The 21,560-nt window shown below is 36.7% G+C and overlaps 1 protein-coding gene across 1 annotated transcript; it reads left to right on the forward strand.

Annotated features, from left to right (window-relative positions):
• Positions 1-2,953: 2,953 nt before the first annotated feature.
• ARL14EP (ADP ribosylation factor like GTPase 14 effector protein) lies at positions 2,954-18,030 on the forward strand. The gene is made up of 4 exons (XM_031653389.1): positions 2,954-3,099; positions 10,512-11,002; positions 12,410-12,537; positions 16,154-18,030. The coding sequence occupies exons 2-4, from the start codon at positions 10,577-10,579 to the stop codon at positions 16,380-16,382; spliced, it is 783 nt and encodes a 260-aa protein (XP_031509249.1). The 5' UTR covers positions 2,954-3,099; positions 10,512-10,576; the 3' UTR covers positions 16,383-18,030.
• The last annotated feature ends 3,530 nt before the right edge of the window (positions 18,031-21,560 follow it).

Genomic DNA, 21,560 nt, shown 5'->3' on the forward strand with positions numbered 1-21,560 from the left:
AGTTTTCTTGCTACCTCGCTCTCTGCTCCTTTTGAGACTTCTCTTCTGAGACCTAAATCTGTTGTTCTAAAATGGTAGTGTGCTGCAAAATCACCTGGGTTGCTTGCCAAAAATGCAGAATCTTGGATCTTATCTGATCTGGTAGACTGGCTTGGAGGACCGAGATTCTGATTCAGTAAAATAGAAGGAGAGCTCAGAAATTTAGATTAATCCTTAGCCCTATTCTTTCTCATTTTACCCTATTCAATCCATAGGTATCATCTTCCCTATCCCATCCACCTCCAAAGATAGAACTACCATTCACAGACCAACATCTCCCAAATCTCTTATCTTCAGCTGAGATCTCTCTCATATCCTGCCCTCTTCTTCCAACTGCCAGCTGTATATCTTCACTTGGAGGTACACTTGATAAGTTTGAGAAAACTTAGCATATTCAGCATTTAAATTCTTATCTCTATTTTCCCAACCCATTCCTCCCTTTGACCTCTCAGTTATCCAAACTAGAAACCTGAAATAATTCTTTACTTCTTTCTAACCTCTATATCTAATCATATAAAAAAACTGACCAATTCTGCTTACTTCTATCATCTCTGTGCCTTTTAAATGTCCTTCATTTAGGGTTTCTCAATCTTGGCTCTACTGAAATCTTGAGCCAGTTAGTTCTTTGTCGTTGGAGGAGGGGGGTTGTCCTGTGCATTGTTAAATATTTAGCAGTTACCCTGTCCTTTACCCCACTAGATACTAGTAGCACCCCTTGCTGGTACAACCACAATGCCTCTAGACACTACCAAACCCTGTGGGAGGAGGTGAGTGGGAAGGAATCACATGTCATCCCATAGAGCCTCTGCCTCAGCTGGTGGAGGGCCGCTTCTTAATCATCTGCATTAGGGCAAGAGTTTCCACCTGGCCCTCTAGCCCAGGACTGCACCTCTTTTCTATTCTCTACACTCCTGATAGTTTTACAGTTTTCACAGGTTAAAATTCAGTATCTCTAAGAGGGCATAAAAAGGGCATTATTTTTTACTTACATGCCTTTCCAGCTTTCCACTCTACCCATACTGAAAGGCTTTGCAGTTTCCTTAGAGATGGATGAACGTCATAAGAAGTGTTAACTACAGAGAGTAAGTAAGCTAGTAGCTTGTGAGATAAATGCAAAACTCCTAGCATATTTTAAATATAGAATATGAGTAAGCATGTACTTTGTGAAACATAGGCAAGATTATGTAAAATATATATAGTAAGTTAGTAAACTATAAGACATGGCAAAGTTAAATACAAATATGATGGAATAGAGAGTCACTGATAGCCAAAAAGGGATGGAAAAACTAAGCTATGAGCAATCATGACATCTCTGGGCTATTAACTATGTCACTCCTAAATCAGCCACCCATTGGTCACACCTAGAATAGTCTCATATGTGCTCTGCCCAGGAAATGCAAAAAAAAAAACCTGTATCTGTTCAACAGCTTAACCAGTAAGCTCTGGCTGTGACCAGGCATACTTCCCTGCTTCTATCCAATAAAGCAGGTGTGTACCATTGGCCCAAAGCACTTTCCACATGTGGGTCTCCTTGCTGACACCTCATCTCTGGTCCTCATAAGTATACCATCAGCAGAGAAGGCTGTTGTGGCAGATAGAATATATGCACATTACTTAACCCATGATTCAGGTGATGGTGTCCTTCCACTTGCTTGCACCTTATCCTAACTGTGTCCACTTACCACAACTCTTCCACCTTTTCACTGGATACTGAAATTAAATAGGCTATATTATTTAATAATCTTAATTCAAGCTGTGAGCCTTCTGTTTCATTACCTTTAGGAGAGCTTGCCTTGTTTACTAGGAAGCCACCATTGCATCAAATTAGTTTCCCACATGACAGTTCCATGCAGGCATTAATCTGCTCCCAGAACACTCCTGCTTTAGCCCTATCATTTTATTCTGTTTATATCCATGTGTTTCTGTTATGACACTTTTCACACCACACTGTGATTAACTGTTTATTCCTCTCACTAGTTTGTGAGGTCCTTGGAAGCAGAAATACATTTTATTCTTTTTGTCTAATCATTACTTAACAAAGTGCCAACCACAAAGTAAACAGTAAAAGAATTATAGAATGCAACCTCCTGCAGACACAGTTGAAGAAATTACCCATTGTTTTTTTCCTTTCTGTCGTTCCCTAGTTCCAGGCATCAATCGCCTGCCTAGTCGGGGAGCAGTATGAAAGTGGTGGGAGGACTATAGACTCACTGCAGAAAACAGCTTACAGTAATGCAGTGAATTACTAGCAAGTTTGGGCCTTGGTGGAGCTTGTCTTATTTGCCTGTTCACTGGGGGGTTTCAAACAATAGTTTTTGTTTCCCTGCTATCCCGAACTTAAAATAATTAAGCCAAGAATCTTTAAGAGATGTTCTGTTCTCCAGGATTCTAGATAATAAAACCCACTGTAAAAATTAATGAGCACCTATACTGTGACAGACAATAGGATACAAGAAAAATGCCATTTCTGTTCTGAGAAAATTTACAAGGATTTTCCTGGAGCCTACATTTTACTCGAAGTAATAGCTATTTTTATAGCTTACAATAAAAGATGCATTTTGGAATACATTTCGCTTGAATGAAAGAAATAGAACGTGAGACCTTAAACAACGGGTCCATTCTTCAGATCCTTTTAACACACCCTCCTTCAGAGGTCGGGGTATTTGCGTGCAAGTTTACTATCACGCACAGGTGTGGAGATTTACAAATACAATCCAATTTAGTGGGAACTGTGTCTTGTAAGAGATGGCCCCCAGGGACCTCCCATATCCCTAACCTCTCGGAGGACTGCAAAACACAGCATCTGAAGCAACTCTTGCCTCGCCTTGAATCATTTGCCACTTCACTCCGCCCCGCCCCTTCCGTCCCCGGAGGCCGCCAGATTCGTGTCCGCTCTAGGCTTCTCCCGGACGTCTCTTTGTGGTGGCGTTGAGCTCCTCTAGCCCGCGCTTGCCGTCCTCTCAGTGGTAGCGCGGGGACTGGCTGGGAAGCGGGCGGTCGAGTGTGTCCTGTGTGGACGCGGATCCTGCCCGAAGCGGGGCGGAGGAGAGCAGAGCTAAGGTGGAAGGGGAGCGGGGGAGGCCCTGGGGAGGAGCGGGAGAGTGGAGACGGGCCCCTGAGTGGCGAAGGAGCCCGGCGGCGTCCCGGGGGAACCCGCGGAGAGGGGGAAGAGGAGGCCCGCACACGTGAGGGGGATTTCCAGCAGCTGGCCGGGGCCTCTCACCCCCAGATCAACCCCTACCCCATAGTTCATCTGCGACGCAACGCCTTGGGCCAAAGCCCAGAACAGGTTCTGTCGCCTCTGACCTCTCCGAGGGTCGTCGCGTGTCCAGTAGGCCCAGGGCCTTCAAAGCTACGATTTTGACTTGAAGTACTTAGAACTATATTGTGGCCTTGAACCCCGTAGACAGCCTGTATCTCTGATATTTTTGTTTTTAATTTTTCAAATCAGAATCTTCTCAACCCTGGCCCTTTGAAGTCAAAGGCTAATGTTTATTTTTCCATCCCGGTACCATGAACTTAGTAGGTGCCCATTGGACGGATCTGGTGGTTTTAGTCATTTGTAAATAGCCGTGAACTAAGGACGAAATGTATGTGGCCTCTTACAGGGTTGGGGTGGGAATCATTGCAGGGTTTGGGGGCACTCTGTTAGGCATGATGACAAAAGCTGTAGGCTTGAGTTTCTTCGTCTGTAAATGAGAATGATAGTACTTTCCTCAGGGTGGCTATGAAGGTTCCTGAGATGATGTTTGCCCTAAGCACTGTACCTGGCATGTCCTGACTACCACACTTGAACCAAATCTTTTCAATGATGTTATAGACTATATTTTTGTTTTAAATTAACTTTACCTTTCTTACTGTGCGTAGATCTTCTTGAGGATTGAGACTCTCCTCTTGGCCTTTGGGCCCTTTGATTAATGCCAATTGTCATGTTATAGGTAATCAGTATTTGAAGATGACAGGCACAAAAAGTTCACAGTTGCAAGATGCGTAACTTTTGTAGGTGTATGTGCCCTTAACTAAAGCTACTGATTTGGGGCGTAGGGGTAGATTAAACTGTATTTTTGTTAAATAAGAGATAATCTGGGAAGATGCTTTATAAGTTGCAAGACCCTATGCCAAAAAAAAAGCCTTTAATTTTTTTCATAAAACATTTCATGAAAGTTTGTTTTCTGTTTTTCGTAAAAGAGACATCAGTTACAAAACGAAGTACATTTTTTGTTTTGTTGAATTTCCTCTAAATCTTTCCCACTAATAAGGAGACTGGTAACAAACTAAAAAACTATGTTAACGTGAATTAACATATTGGAACGGGTATTTCTGCATCTCCTCCACAAATTTAGGAAGAAAAAGTGAGTTCCGTGATTAATCCTCAGTTCCCTCTGCTGTTGTTTTGTTAGTGTCTGTTCTGCTGTTTTGGTAGTGGTGGTGGGATGTTCTGCATTAACACCTCGAAACCCCTGTGATAATGTCCTAGACCTTGCTTTATTAGGAAGTCTTGCAAGCATCATGGCCACGTATGATTTTTCTCAGCTTCCTCAACCTAGTCTACCTTCCTTACCGTTTTTTAATGGGTAGCAAGAGATAATGCTTAAGAACTCTTTAAAACTACTGATGTTTTAAAGTAAAGCTGGTTAATTCCCTGAGCCGGCAGCGTTCAAATTGTATGAAGAACAAACACTTTTGTTTACTACCTAAGGTAGTAGGAGAGGTCTAATCAATGTATTCTACATTTATTTCATTCTCTTTTGATTCTTAGGTAGTGCTACAAAAATATTAAATGTTAATCTTAGAATCACAAAACATGCTGTATTTAGGCACTAAAGTAAAATGATATCAATCCTAAGGCAGGAGAAAGTCTTAATTTTCTCCTAGGCAGAATTTTTAAGACAATGTCAAATAAGAAATCTGGACTTAGGAGAGACTTTATTCAAAAGGGTTATTGCAAGAGGAGAAAAGGGACTTTTGCAATGGGTGGAACCAAAAGATCTGCAAGAGTCTCCAAGGAGTGAACCGTGCTGGAAAGTTTTGGTGTGAGGAAGTAGAATATAAGGGTGGCTTGATCTAATAGTAGATCTGAGAATGTTATTCCCTGGCTCTGGCTGAGAGCTGGCTAAAGTTCAGGAACCTGGGGGAAGGAGAGAAACTAAAGTTTAACAAGTATTTTGTTCCACTTGATCTGTAGGGCCATGCAGCTCAGCAAATTATTCATAAATTCATAATTGAAGCAAAAAATGGGAATTTGGAGGGTCTTTCTCTTGCCTGGTCATAGGTAAACCAGGGGGGATCCTTGAGTCTTACCTAACTCAAGGGTGGATTTTTTAAATTATAGCTAATAAAGAACCAGCGCAGGGCTCAAGCAAAATTCACCTTGTCAAAAAGTGTTTTTATTATTTGACATTGAAAAGTATTGAAAAACCTGGATTTTATTTATACCATGGTGAATCTTTCTAAGACTGGGGTTTTTGTTATTGGTTTGCTTGTTATCCTATAAGAAGCTGGATTTTTTTCTTCTTCCATGAGGAGTACTAGGTTTTATACTGACCAGAGTGATTGAATGGAGCAAATTAATCTTTTCTTGCATTAAAAGATTATTAAAATAGGAACTGGTAAGATGCTATAACCAGTTTAAGTGACAACTAAAAGTAGACATGTTTATAGAGCAGAAATATTGAAATAAATACACAAGTGAAGGCAAAATTGGCTGCTTCCACAGTGAGACAAATTCTATCACTGAACCTTCACCAGATAGAATTTACAAGAATACAATTATTTTGCCTTGCTGTTGGTTATCTACAGTTGACAGTTGTAAAATAACTCCAAGATGCTGAAAGAATCAGACTTCCCATATAATCAGAATCTGAAAACCTGAAAGGCTGTGCTCTCAACAGTGCAGTTTTCTATTGAAGCAGATGTTTTTCTCTGCCCTTAGTTTATCAAGTTTAAATCTCCTCTCCCCCAATAATCTTCCCTAGAGTTAGACTTCCTGTAAGGCAAATACATATCTGTGTTTTCTTATTCTTTTTTGCTATCTTCTATAAAATATATCTTCTTCTATATATTTGCTATCTTCTATAAAATATAAAATATAGAAGATAGCAAAACATTTTAGGTTTAATTTTTTTAATTGAATTATCTAGAGCAGTACATAGCAAACTGTAATGTGCTTACACATCACCTGGGCATCTTTTTGAAATGCAGATCCTGATTCATTGGGTCTGGAGCTGATACTGAGATTCTGTATTTCTACCGAGGTCTCAGCTGATGCCAGTGCTGATTCAGGGGCAGTAAATAGTAAAGCATTTCCAACTATATTAAGGAAGGGGCCAGATAAATCATTGTTATGGAAGAACGTAGCAGTGTACTGTAGGTGAAAGGAACAATATGAAGTTGCTGGACTGTCATTTGAAGAAAATAAAATATAAATTGTAGGCCACATTGCCACAACACAGACCAAAAGGAGCAAAAACAGTTGCTAGGAAACAGACTCAAATGCAGAACTTTAGCTTATAGGAGGAAGACAGAAAGAGCTGGAAATGGGAACACTGAGGAATACAACAGAGGAGGAACAACCAGGGGGTGTAATTTTTAGAATGCAGACAGTGACCACTTATGATCAGTGTCTGAAATTTAGTGTTCCTTGAGCTAGCTGGACTTGGACTCTTTGACAGTATGTGAACAGACTGCCTAATTGTAGATCAGAAAGCTAACCTATGGAAGACTTTAAAACTGCTGTGACCAGGTGTGTGTACTTTTACTCAAGTGAGTGGGATTAGTTTGCTGCTGAGTTTTAATCTGTGTAAAATTTAGTTTTTATCACAGTTGACAATGTCTTTTATCAGATAGGATATTTTAATTTTGAAATGAGCTGGTCCTGTAAAGAAGTAATTCATTGTCTGAAATTCAAATCTAACAGGGCATCCTGCGTTTTTTATTTGCCAAATCTGGTGACCCCATTTTCTGCATCCAGTAAGTAGAGATCTTTCTTTGGTGCCAGCTCAATGTCGTGCCTGTTACTAAGAAAAAACTTAACTTCCTGTACACAAATTACAGGACTACCTACTCAGAAGGCTGATAGGTGAGAGAATCACTTGAGGCCAGGAATTTCAGAAATAGGTATTCAACTTCACTGGCACAAGTTACAGAGTCTGTTCCATTAGTTTCCTTTAATCATGATGAACTCTGGTGAATTTTGTAGTAATTTAGCCACGAATAAAGGAAACTAATGGAACAGAGACTCCCCAATAAGTAAGGAAAAGAATTTTTTTACCTAAAATTTAAATTAATAAATAGAGTAAATGAAATTAACCTAAAGGGTAAAAATGTATTATTACTATGGACAGATAAGTTTTAGTTTCCTAAATCCAAGATGCTTTTCCTATCAAATATGGCCAGGGTAGCCCAAGTTTTGAATACTAGGAAATAGCTGTATGGCAAAAAATTCCATTATAGGTCTGTGGCTAAAAACTGGTAATGGTTACCTACAAATAAAAATCTGTGGCATTAACAAAATATTAAGCATTATTTTCTATACAGTGCTGAGGGATAATTGTTCTAGTTTCCCTTGTATTAATAAACGTCAGAGCCAGATTGTGTCCCTTATTTGCTAAGATACATTGCCACGTAGTTCGTTGTTTTGTAACTTTACCTCTGATTTCCGTTTTCTCCTCAACTTATCTTAAACCAATTATCTGTTTGAAGAAAAAAAATTATTATTATTTTTTTTTGAGACAAGAGTCTCGCTTTGTCACCCAGGCTGGAGTCCAGTGACACGATCTTGGCTCACCGCAACCTCCACCTCCTGGGTTCAAGCAATGCTCATGCCTCAGCCTCCCATGTAGCTGCACTACCACACCTAATATTTTTGTATTTTTAGTAGAGGCGGGGTTTCACTGTGTTAGCCAGTCTAGTCGAGAACTCCTGGCCTCAAGTGATCCACCCACGTCGGCCTCCCAAAGTGTTGAGATTACAAGCATGAGCCACAATGCCTGGCTAGAAAAAAATGTTCTAATTATTACTGTGATAGAAGCCATTTTATCTGATTTGAGTAGGACCTATATTAGTTCATTTTAAAAGCTAACTAAAACAGAATAAATGAATATAAATATACTCTGTTTTTACCAGCTTTAAAACTTTTTTTCAGTTAAAATGTTCAGTAACATTTTTTAACACTTTAAAGTGTATTTTATTTTTTAACTTTCTAAATATAGTATTTTGACCTAAAGCACAGACATTTATTCACCATTTTTTGTTACCTGAGGCCAGGGTCTTTTATTGTTATATGATTTTGCTGATTATTTTCTCTGCAGAAACCACATCAAAAAGTGTTTAAGATTTCTCTCCAGTTTTTTGTTTTTTTTTTTTATAATTTGGCAAAGCTTAAAAACACTTGTAAAATTGCCGAATCCTAGATTTCACGGGACCTTACTACCACTCAGATTTCAGTGGTTCACATCTTTTCTCAACAGCAGTTTTTTTCCTAATGAGTTGCATCTTTTCTTGAGAATTCAACTTAGTTTTTTTAATTTGCTTTGAAAATATTTATGAAAAATTTCAAATAGAAAGTATGGACAGTAGTGAAGCACTTATGTACATGTCACCAAACCTTATTTTCTGTAAATCTTTTTGGGGAAAAAAATGTTTTTTCCCCTCAGAAGTATCCACAAATGTGATATATGTTACTCTCATGTATATTTTAGTATATATTCATGTTTCATCTGTGAATCTTATATACTATCTTATTTTTTTAAATTTTACCCTTACTGTTGATACTATATAACCTTTACAACGTTTTTCACTTAAGATTGTCTTTAAGATTTATTCATGTTGATACATGTAATTCATGTAGTTTATTCATTTTAACTGTTATGTGGGAGTCCCTTGTGTGAGTAACAATTTCATATCCTTTACAATTAGGTTATTTGTCATCTTTCACTGCCAAAGGCAGTGAATGCTGAAAGTTTTCATATATAACTTGTGCTCGTATTGGAGATATTTTTCTCCAGCTGACACCCAGAACTGAAAAGAGGTCAGTCCCAAGGTATATGCTTCCTCAGTTTTACAAGAAATTGCAGAAAAGGTTCTAAAGCAGTTGCAGCAATTTACATTCCTACCAAAGTTATTATAAGGAGCATGTAAGAGTTGGACACATCTTAACCAGATATCAGATTTTTAAATTGATTTCAAGCAAATGTTTAAGAAATGATACTTAATTTGCATTTTCCTAGGAACTATGAGGGAAACAGTTTGTATGCTGTTCTCTTTCTCTGTGAATTGCCTAACTATATTTGTTTAGTTTTCCAATGGACTCTGTCATTTTCTAACTATATTTGTTTAGTTTTCCAATGGACTCTGTCATTTTCTAATTGATTTTTAAAAGTGAGGGATTACTCGAATATTTACAATAATAATCCTAACAACACCTTTCAAGTGTCATTTTTTTCTCCTTTAGTTATACAGAAATGTGTAAATTTTACATATAATCAAATGTATCCATCTTTTAATTTTTTTTGGTACCTGCTTGCTTGTTTGAATAATTCTTCCCTACTCCCATGTCAGAAAATCTTCTTTATTTTCTCATAAAATGTTTAGTTTTTCTTTTCATGTTTAATTCTTTAATCCGCCTGTAATTGATTTTTGTTTGTGCAGAAGAGATCTAATCCTTTTTCCATATGGTTAACTGGTTAAAGTCCCTTCTTCATTAGTGTGTGATACCCATTGATTAATAGTACCACATGTCATATACCAAGCCCTCTTCTACTCATGGATCTGTTTGTTTATACTATACCAATACCATAGTTTTAATTAGAATAGGTTTATAGTAAATCAATATGTTACTGTATTTTCCTTCATGATTACCTTGGCTTTCTTAGACTTTTACTCTTTGATAAAGACCAGCTTGCTAAATTCTAATGGGGTGGGAGTAGAATATCTGATGGAACTTTGATTGGAATAAAACTGAATTTATAGATGTATTCCTGGATAACTGACAAATTTTTTATAATGAGGCACTCCATGATATATAGCTGCATTTATTAGGGTACCTTTTTTGTCTTTCAGTTTGATAATTTTCTCCATGAAGGACTTGTTATATATTTTTTGTAAGAGTCACATATTTTGTAAGATACAGTGTTTTTCGGTTTCTAGCATCCCTGGTGAATTCTCTTATTAGTTCTAATAGTTTGTTAAACCTCTTGTATTTCTCATGTATCTTTGGATAATATTTCTTATTTCCTCCTTTTTAATTCTTATATAGTCTTAAATATAATCTGTAATTGCAGGTGTTCTCGTCAAGTTCTGACTTTTCAGGGAATGCTTCTGTTTGATTATTAAATGTCTATTATAGGACTTTGATAAATACCTTTTTTATTCCTTATTTTCTTTTAGACAGGTGTTAAATTTTATCAAATACATTTTCAGTTTCCTAGATAAACTTGCAGCACAAATTTGATTCTCTTTAATATTTTCTCTAGGGTGATCAGCCCATGACCTAGACCTCTAGACAAAATAAAACAGGGAAAATTTGCTAGAATCAAGAATGATGGATCCATGTTCAGTTGGAGTCCAGCTTCGTACTACAAATGAGTGCCATAAAACCTACTATACTCGTCACACAGGTTTTAAGACTTTGCAAGAATTGTCATCAAATGATATGCTTTTACTTCAACTTAGAACTGGAATGACACTTTCTGGGAACAATACAATTTGCTTTCATCACGTAAAAATTTACATTGACAGATTTGAGGATTTACAGAAGTCGTGTTGTGACCCATTTAACATACACAAAAAATTAGCCAAAAAAAATTTGCATGTAATTGACTTAGATGATGCCACTTTTCTGAGTGCAAAATTCGGAAGACAGCTTGTACCTGGTTGGAAGCTTTGTCCAAAATGCACACAGATAATCAATGGAAGTGTGGATGTTGATACTGAAGACCGCCAGAAAAGGAAACCTGAGTCAGATGTATGTATAATAGTCATTTTTTTCTATGTGAATTCTACCATGTAGGATTTTGCTTAACTATAAGAAAATCATATTTACAGTATTACTATATTTGTTAGGATACAGTGAATTAAAAGGAGGGGGTGAAAGTGGATGATGTTTCTAAATATTAGTCACATACACTGAAGGTCAAGATTGGGGGATAAAGAAAGTAGGCTTGGGAAAGGAATAATAAAATATGCCTGAGACTCCAAGCTACAACTTTTAGTACGAAGACTTTAGGAGTGGGTTTTAGAACATTCTGGCCAAGCCAAAATTTAGTTTCTTTTTTGATACCAAAGTGACTACATGGGACATAGCAAACAGCAAGGGTCTTTGAAGCAGGATGAATTTGCCTTTATATGAAGGACTTGAAAATCACCGCTTTAAAAGGAACATTAGAGAGATGACTTATAGTAATTGTTTTTTATTTCACTCTTTCTTTCTCCTTTGGCACTCTCCCATTCTTGAGTTTTTTAAATGCTTGTGAGTTTTCTTTGCTTCTAGCTCTGAATTCCTACTTGGTATGGTCAAGGCTAATTTTAGGACTCGTTGTGGTAAAAAAATAATAATAATACATTTTTACATTGTAAAGTATTAAGTATTTTTCCTCTATTCCTTATTGACATGCCTACATGCATATTTAACCGTATCAGAACAACTTAAGATTTCGTAAAGCTATCTTTTGTGTAGGACAAGCATGCCAAGGAAGCACTTCTCATAATTTTTACTTGTAATTATTTCATAATTCTTATCTCTGGAATATTTTTCTCCTTTTTATTAAACCAAGTTAAAAGATAGTTGAAATTTGAAATTATACTATTTTCCTGTTGTTCTCTTCTGAGAGGAACATCTTGAGGGCCCAATTTATCTGCAGTTCATACTAGATACTTGCTGATGATGTCACTGTAGATGTCTTCACCTTATCTATCCAATGTTCTTGTAGAATATATCAGCCGCAGCTCTTTCCTCCCCAAGTAACAAACATAAACCCTTAAACAACAAGAAATCCTTAAGGACCCAGGATTGTTAGGAAATCAGTTATGTGCCACTGGATTATACAGCAGTTTTTGTGCCTTCTCGCCTGTGTTGGCAGCAGCCATTAGCGTTTTCACAATGCCTTCCTCCTCTGCTCCTAATATACCAGAGACTAAAATCAAATAATGAAAATGTTACTAGTACATTAACCAATACACTTTGAATATGATCTAGGGCCGTGTAAACTTTCTTGCACTTAGGCTCTAAAACCTAAGTGCAAGAAAACCTTGTTTTCTTTTTTGTATGTTCCAGACTGCCTTCCAGGTTAGGAAGTCATCTGGTTTAACATTAAATGAAATGTTATTGTCTGATGTCTAGATTTGAGTTGATAATTTGTTTACCTTTCTTCAGGGAAGAACTGCTAAAGCTTTGAGGTCACTACAATTTACAAATCCAGGAAGGCAAACTGAATTTGCTCCGGAAACTGGTAAAAGAGAAAAAAGAAGGCTTACAAAAAATGCAACCGCTGGTTCAGACAGGTAGGCTAAGTGTTCTTGAAGACATGTTAACTTGCTGCTTCACATCTGCATTGTTCCCCTATTTTTCTCTTAAATTTTGAATTTTCTGGGTTCATATTTTAAATTGGATAATATGGAATTAGTAAAAACCTATGAAGGCCTTTGTTTTTATTCATATAAAATTAAGGTATCCCTTTCAACTCCAAAAATTTGTTTCCAAGAAGGTAGCAGTGAACTGAAGCAAATCATTTTGGCATGAGAGTTAAAATAATTACAATTAAAGTAATTCACTTATTTGAAAAGCATTGTGGTATATGTACGGACATACCTCCTTTTATTGGTACTTGACTTTATTCTCTACAAGGTGCTATTTTTTTTTTTTTTTTTTTTTTAACAAATTGAAAGTTTGTGGCAACTCCCTGGTAAGCAAGTCTGTTGGTGTCATTTTTCTAACAGCATGTACTCCCCATCTCAGTGGCATCTTGGTAATTATTGCAATATTTACATCTTTTTCATTACTATATCTGTTATGATGATCTTTGATGTTACTATTATAATTGTTTTGAGTTACTAGGAACCACACCAATGCAAGGTGGTGAACTTAGTCGATAAATGCTGTGGGTGTTCTTGCTGCTCCACCTACTGGCTGTTCTCTAGACTCTCTCCCTCTCCTCAGGTGTCCCTATTCCCTGAGAAACAAATATATTGAAATCTGTCCAACTAATAACCCTACAATGGCCTCTAAGTGTTCAAGTGAAATGAAGAGTGAAGTCTCTCATTTTACAAAAAAAGTTAGAAATGATTAAGCTTAGGAGGAAAGCACATCAAAAGCTGAGACAGGCCAAAACCTAGGCCTCTTGTGCTAAACAGCCAAGTTGTGAATGCAAAGAAAAAGTTCAGGAAGGACATTTAAAAGTACTATTCCATTGAACACAAATGATAAGAAAGCAAAACAGCCTTTTTGCTAATATGGAGAAACTTTAAATGGTCTAGATAGAAGATCAAACTAGCTACAACACATTCCCTTAAGCAAAAGCCTATACCAAAGCAAGGTTCTAACCCTCTTCAATTCTCCAAAGGCTGAGAGAAGTGAGGAAGCTTCAGAAGAAAAGTTTGAAGCTAACAGAGGTTGGTTTATGAGGGTAAGGAAAGAAGCAATCTCCATAACATAAAAGTGCAAGGTGAAGCAGCAAGTTATTGATGAAGGTGGCTACACTACCCAACAGATTTTCAGTGTAGACAAGCAGCCTTTTTTTTTTTTTTTTTGAGATGGAGTCTTGCTCTGTCGCCCAGGCTAGAGTGCAGTGGCGCAATCTCAGCTCACTGCAACCTCCACCTGCCAGGTTCAAGCGATTCTCCTGCCTCAGCCTCTCAGGTAGCTGGGACTACAGGCACGTGCCACCACGGCCAGCTAATTTTTTGTATTTTTAGTAGAGACGGGGTTTCACCGTGTTAGCCAGGATGGTCTCAATCTCCTGACCTTGTGATCTGCCCACCTCAGCCTCCCGAAGTGCTGGGATTTCAGATGTGAGCCACCACGCCCGACCAACAAACAGCCTTCTAATGGAAGAAGATACTATCTTTCATAGCTAGAGAGGGGAAGTCTATACCTGGCTTCAAATCTTCAATGGACAGGCTGTCTTAGTAGGGACTAACGCAGGTGGTGACTTTTTAAGTCGAAGCCAATTATTTACCTCTTCGAAATCCTAGGGTCCTAATGATGCTAAATGTACTCTACCTGTCCTGTATAAGTGGGACAAAGCCTGGATGGCAGCATATCTGTTTACAGCATTGTTCACTGAATATTTTTAGCCCACTTGAGAGACTTCCTGCCTAGGTAAAAGGATTCCTTTCAGAATATTGCTACTCATTGACAATGTACCTGATCACTCAAGAGCTCTGATGGAGATGTCCCAGGAGATAAATGTTTCATGCCTGCTAACACAACACTCATTCTGCAGCCCGTGGATCAAGGGGTACTTTGACTTTCAAGTCTTGTTATTTAAGAAATACGTTTTGTGAGGCCAGAGCTGCCATAGACAGTGAGTGATTCCTCTGATGGATTTGGGCAAAGTAAATTGAACACCTTCTGGAAAGGATTCACCATTCCAAGAGTTTGGAAGAAGATTCCAGTCCTCATGGATGACTTTGAGGGGTTCAAGACTTCAGTGGAGAAAGTAATTGCAGACGTGGTGGAAATAGCAAGAGGACTAGAATTAGAAGCAGAGCCTGGAGATGTGACTGAGATATTGCAATCTTGTGATAAAACTTGAATGGATGAGGAGTTTCTTCTTAGAGATGAGCAAAGAATGTGATTTATTGAGGTGGAATCTACTGGTGAGGATGCTATTAACATTACTGAAATGACAAAGGATTTAGATTATATAAACTTAGTAGATAAAGCAGAGGCAGAATTTTGAGAAGATGACTCCAGTTTTGAACATTCTGCTGTAGGTAAAATGCTATCAAATACCATCGCATGCTACAGAGAAATCTTTTGTAAAAGAAGAGTCCACTGATGCAGCAAACTTCACTGTAGTCTTACTTTAAGAAATGGCCACAGCTACCCCAGCCTTCAGCAACCACCACCCTGATCAGTCAGCTTTCCTCTTTGAGGCAAGATCCTCCACCAGCAAAAAAAACTACAACTCACTGAAGGCTCAGATGATAGCATTTTTTAGCAATAGCGTATTTTTAAATTAAGGTACATACATTTTTTTCTTAGAGATAAGACTGTTGCACACTTAATAGATTATAGTGTAAGCTTAACTTTTATATGCACTGGAAAAGGAAAAAATATATATATGTGTGACTCACTTTATTGGCGGTGGTCTGGAACCAAACCCACAATACCTCCAAAGTGTGCCTGTAATTCATATGTCTCTGTTCTATGGGTAGCAGCTAAAAGGTAATTACATTTTATGAGAATGCAAGGTTTTTATTTTTTACATGTCTGAAATAGAAATGCAGTTCTGTATAGTCAACAGAATGAATGGGAGGACTAGATTGTTTAGAATATGACTCTTTAAAACAAATGTTAGTATAATCATTCAGAATTATTTTTAAGTTCAGTCAACATTTCTATATATGCCATCTATTCCATCTGTTAAAGTTTACCATTGAGTCATTTGAATATTTTTAGGCCAAATTTACTAGAGTCCATTAAAGAACCAAAAACATTAATTGTAGTATAAAAATCTATAGAGGTGATATACTATAATAAAAATAAGACTATGTTGATAAAACAGTGAAGAGGTTGGTAACTAATAAAATGAACCACTATTAACCTGTCATTCTTTTTTGTTTGTTTAAAGTAAAGGGAAAATTATACTTATTTTTTGGACAAAGCTCCTGTTCATTCCTTTGCTGAAGTGACTTTTTAATGGACTTCAAGAAGCGTATTCAGACTTTTTGGATTTGTCTCAACACTCTAGAGTTAGGTCTGCTCTTCTCACATGGAGTTCATTTACTGCTGACAATAGAATAAGCCTTGAGTCAGATAAATTATAGATCATTTTGGCATGACCTCATCTCAAAATATTTTATCGCTTTTTTTTTTTTTTTTTACTGTATTTTCAATTAAATAATCAAAAATAACTTATTTATGAGGTATAATTCCTTGTGTTTTATTTCACAGACAAGTGATACCAGCAAAGAGTAAGGTCTATGATAGCCAAGGTCTCCTGATTTTTAGTGGGATGGACCTCTGTGACTGCCTTGATGAAGATTGCTTAGGATGTTTCTATGCTTGTCCTGCCTGTGGTTCTACCAAGTGTGGAGCTGAATGCCGCTGTGACCGCAAGTGGCTGTATGAGCAAATTGAAATTGAAGGAGGAGAAATAATTCATAATAAACATGCTGGATAATCTGTGGTACCAAACTGTGGGGCCTTTAAAAGTCATTATTTCTAAAATTCTGTTACTCTAAGATATATTTTAAGCTTGATTGTCATATGACAAAGATTTTAAAACCACCTCAGTGTGCCCTGATTTTTCATCTTGGGTGCTTTAAGATTCACTATTTGATATAAATTCAGATAGGCTATTTTTCAGCCTATTAAGCCTGTCTGGATCAATGTTAACAAGTAGGGTGTAGATAGTCCTCTATTTGCATGTTTCCCGTGGGCACAAATTTCAGTGACCTAGGTTTCATTTAAACACCAGTTTCCTTACCGGGAAGGAAAAGAAACTGGTAAGGAAACTGTTGTTAAAATCTAGGTTAAAATTTTAGTTAGCGCAGTATAACTCTTGAGTAATTACATGAAGTACAAACTTCTCTGCTAGTTCTTCAGTCTACAAATCACTATGTAAATAACAGATATACTTCATGATTAATAACCAGTCATGTTGACTACTTTCAGATTCTTCCAGTGGTTTGTCCCTGTGTATCTGTTATTCAGTTCACTTACAGCAGGGCATGTAGTTATGCTGTCACTTTGTCATCCACTTGACATTTTATAGAAGTGAACACTCAAAAGAGCTGGCCAAGATGAAAGTGCAGCAAAGCAATAAAAAATGATAACACTGGAAGTGAAATTTTAATCAAACATAAATGAATTTGTAGAAGAAGTCACTGACCATGGGAATATTGTTCTTGCTGCTGTGCATTCATAGGAGCTTAATGAAGGCAAACTTATCAACACAAATAAGAAAGTGGTTGCAATAAAGACAAATATGTCCCAGAGGAAGTGATGGTTAAAAAAAAAAAAAAAAACTTTACATTAAAGGATATTTAATGTGAATATAGAAATATTTCACAACATTGAAAGCACAAGCAATAAAAGGGTGGAAGCGGACCCAAACTTAAAAGAAGTATGAGTTTGCCTTGAACATAAAAGATGCTTACTCAGTATCATAAGTTACTTGCCAGAAAAAAAGGCAAGCCCTATTCAAACTGCTTCGTTTTTACAATGAAATAAAACACTTTAGCTCTATTTCTAATGTTTTAAATTACAGTGTACTAAATATTTTTAAACATTTTTGCATTTTTTTCCTACATTTATAACTGATCTTAAGAATTTTTAATATTTTAGCAGAATCTTAAAGGTCATAGAACAGTCATCGTTTTCCCCATTGATTATTAAGATTTCATGGCCATTTTATGGTCCCACAGTACCACGCGAAATGAGGATCGCTTATAGCTGGGAACAATGCTTGCTTCAGGGAAAATTGATTTTGATAGAACCGACTAGTTGAGTATTAAACTGTTTTGGAAATAATTTATATATCTAAGTGCTGAAATATATTTCTCTTCTCCCCACTTATTCAAATAAAAAAAGTTTTAATACTGTAAACCTTTCATTGTTTGCACCATGCACTCGTCAAAATTGTTCTGGGGGACCAAAACTTTATGTATAAAGCATGAATATACACATAGTACTTAAACAGATACTATATTTGTGGTATTAAAATTTGGAGGGTGGTTGATTAGGATTATAAAAAGTCTCCTTAAGGGAGTGATGGAAAAGAGAAACACTGGTTAATACAGAGTATAAATAAATTTTTTGGAAATTGATTGCATCTTGATGTTGGAATTTGCTTGGATGCTGTTTGGAGGATGGGGGAATGGTATCTCTTTGCATTTATTTATTTATTTATTTATTTATTTATTTATTTATTTATTTTTGAGACAGAGTCTCTCTTGCCCAGGGTAGGGTGCAGTGGCTCAATCTCGGCTTCCTGCAACCTCCGCCTCCTGGGTTCAAGTGATTCTCCTGCTTCAGCCTCCCGAGTAGCGGGGACTACAGGCACGTGCCACCATGCCCAGCTAATTTTTTGTATTTTTAGTAGAGACGGGGTTTCACTATATTAGCCAGGATGGTCTCAATCTCCTGACCTTGTGATTGTGATCTGCCTGCCTCGGTTGTTGCATTTTTTGCACTTTTTTAAAGACAGCTGTCATTTTGTCTAAAAGCTTTTTGTCACATGGGACATTGCCACTAATCTAGGTTTTTGGGTTTTTTTTTTTTCACCCTAAATACAGTCCTTCAGTTTAATCAAAAGTGCTCTTAGCAATTTGAAAGATTTTGTAGCCATTAAAACTCAGTTTATGCAGCCAGTTTGACCATTAAAAGGTTTGTTTGATTTTTAATTTTTTTGCTTTTAAAATGACTGGTTTTGAGGGAATGGCATATTCATCCTTGGAATTACATGTTTTTATGTTTTAATTGTTCACTCACCTGTTCACTCATCTGTTACCAGAAGTACATACAGTTAACTTGTCAGTTCCTTGATCTGTATGTTTTACCTGAGCACTGGCAAAAAGAATATTTCAGCTTTATTCACTTAAGTCAGATGCTAGATTACTTTTCTCTAAATTAAGGAAATATTTTGTTATTGAGGACATAAACACTCCAGTTTTATCTGAACATTAGGATCATTAGATCTTAATTGTTTCTACCATCTTTTAGTTTTTCTAAGTATGACAGTGCTTAGGCTTTTCATAGGGACAAATTAAAATCTTAGGTTTTTTACTTAAAATAGGAATATTTTTGATGGAATGAATGACTTTAATATTGCCATATTGCAGCATTTTTTAGAACAGACCTGTAATTTTTCAAAGACTAAAGGAAAATATTCTTGAACAATTTTGCTAATATTTGTTCATCATGCCCATTTAGGGAAGCAAACTTAATGAGAATACAAAATGTTCACAGAGAAAGGTATATCTGATTTACAGTAAGCTTTAATAAAGCTGTGTTTTGGAAAAATTAAATAATGAGCCCACTTACAATTTTGTAATATAAAATTACAGAAATACAGAATATAATGAAATCATCTAGAACCTCTTTATATTATGCATAAGTATTCCAAGTGACTATAAATTACTTTAGAATTATATTAATCTAAACAGCAAAGTTTTATAAACAATTTCTGTTGTGCGTAGATCCCAGTAGAGAAGTTAGGTCACAAATGGTCTCACACAATGTTGATCACAAATATTAAGGTAGAAATGCATGTATATATTTGAATAAAATGTCATCTCGTGATCTTTTTTTTAATATGGAAATAGCTGTTTACCTTGTAACATATATAGGATTCTTCTCTTTCTAAAATACTATGTTTAGTTCTATATAACAGGCTGTTCTACAACCTGACAGTCTTCTAAAACTGCCTCCCTGGCGTGATTTCAAGCAAGTAATTTTTAGTAAGTGAATTTTGAAATATCCATAAATATTCATAGTGATTTATTAATAAAAAAATAATTTTAGTGAGTTCTATCATGGTCTTAACTTTTTGGAAGCTAACGACCCCTGTGAGAAGGTGATGAAAGCTGTAAACTAACTTCCCAGAAAAATATCTGCACTCATGTACTCACAAATATCCATGTTCAGAATTCCTGAACATGTATTGGAGTGCCTGGGTAGTACGAAATATTATGTAAACCATTTTATTTTTTCAGTTGAGTATGGCTAAAGTGTCAGTTGGTTTGTTAAATAGTGTTGTGGGTGGTTGTGTTCAAGAAAAAACCAGAACAGCTCAGTCTTTGAGAAGAGCTATGACTGCCGTGAAAAATCAGATCCCACTGGCCTCATATACCCCTTCCACCTCCAAAAGGTGATGACACGTTGAGTCACAATGTAGAAAACTGATGTCTTATCTGGACTGGATTTTGGTAGAGGTTTTCTACCTCCATGATGGTTTGCCCTGGTTATAGCTTAACATTCTTGTGCAAAATTCAGGACACTGCCTTAGTTTTTGCTGACATCTGGCATCTTCATGAAGAAAACTGCCCTCAGCTATTACTACTTTCCCTTAATCTCTTAACTTATAAATTTAACTGTGAACATGTAATTACATAATAGCCTGCTTAAGTGGATGTTTTTCAAAATCAAATGGTTTCTCTATCATTCTTAGGTCTTGCCCAGCAGCAGTCAACCATATTGGGTGTTAATTTTCAAGAATGTAAGTGAGGATACAGAAATATACACAGGCAATTCTGAGTCTCTCTTCACTTATTTTTATAAAGTGGAGGTACTTGAGAAGTAATGCTCTTATCTATTTTTTTAAAATCACAAAACACAACTGAACACTTAGTTCAAAAGGTAATAGACTTCAGCAAAGTGTATGTCCCAATGTGTATTTTTAACGGTATAGTTGTGAGGATTTACTAATCTGGTCAAGACAATTTAACTTTTAGAAAAATACAGGAAATTTATTAGATAAAGCAGATTATTAATTGTGACAGCAATAAAACACCTTCAAATACAAAGGGTATTTAAATTTGAAAGTATTACAGTTCTATGAAATGCCACAACTAAAATGTGATTTTTCCTCCTTGAAACTACAAGGGAACGATTTCTTGGTTAAACATCCAATGATTAGAAACTGCATTTCTTGTCATTACAAGCAAACAAACGTTTTATTTTTTAAAGAGTTGCTGGCCAGGCACAGTGGCTCACACCTGTAATCTCAGCACTTTGGGAGACCGAGGCGGGTGGATATAAGGTCAGGAGTTAGAGACCAGCCTGGCCAACATAGTGAAACCCCATCTCTACTAAAAATGCAAAAATTAGCTGGGCATGGTGGCGCACGCCTGTAGTCCCAGCTACTCGGGAGGCTGGGGCACGAGAATAGCTTGAACCCGGGAGGCGGTGGTTGTGGTGGGCCGAGATCGCGCCACCACACTCCATCCTGGACACAGAGCGAGACTCCATCTTAAAAAAAAAAAAGTTACCATAGTCTACCTATCCTGTGGTTTTGAAATAATAGACTTATTAAAACTAATGTTTGCAAACATGGCTAAACTTAACAGTTTGGCTAAATTTCCCTTTGTTAACAAGCAGTCAGTTACGCTGAAGAATTTGAAAAATGCAAATTGTTTTTTGTTATATTCTGGCACCCCAAATTTATTATTTGGGCTTGAATGTAGTGTAATAGTTATATTGAAAATTAAATTGGTTATTTTGTCGCATAAAGTAACCAATAGTAGCAGTACTGGTACCATGTAAATGGAGACTACAAGATTCTGGATGAAATACAAATTGAATTTTGGCATTAAGAGAGGTATTCGGGGTTGCTTAGTGAATTGTGGTATATTGAGGT

Source organism: Papio anubis, chromosome 12 (genome assembly GCF_008728515.1).
Source record: "Papio anubis isolate 15944 chromosome 12, Panubis1.0, whole genome shotgun sequence".
NCBI classification, from domain to species: domain Eukaryota; kingdom Metazoa; phylum Chordata; class Mammalia; order Primates; family Cercopithecidae; genus Papio; species Papio anubis.

Excerpts from the sequence above, each read along its gene's own strand:
- ARL14EP (XM_031653389.1), top strand. The coding sequence starts at position 10,577 with ATGATGGATCCATGTTCAGTTGGAGTCCAGCTTCGTACTACAAATGAG. Across the intron at positions 11,003-12,409 it reads AAAGGAAACCTGAGTCAGAT|GGAAGAACTGCTAAAGCTTT; the intron begins GTATGTATAATA and ends ACCTTTCTTCAG. Across the intron at positions 12,538-16,153 it reads GCAACCGCTGGTTCAGACAG|ACAAGTGATACCAGCAAAGA; the intron begins GTAGGCTAAGTG and ends TTTATTTCACAG.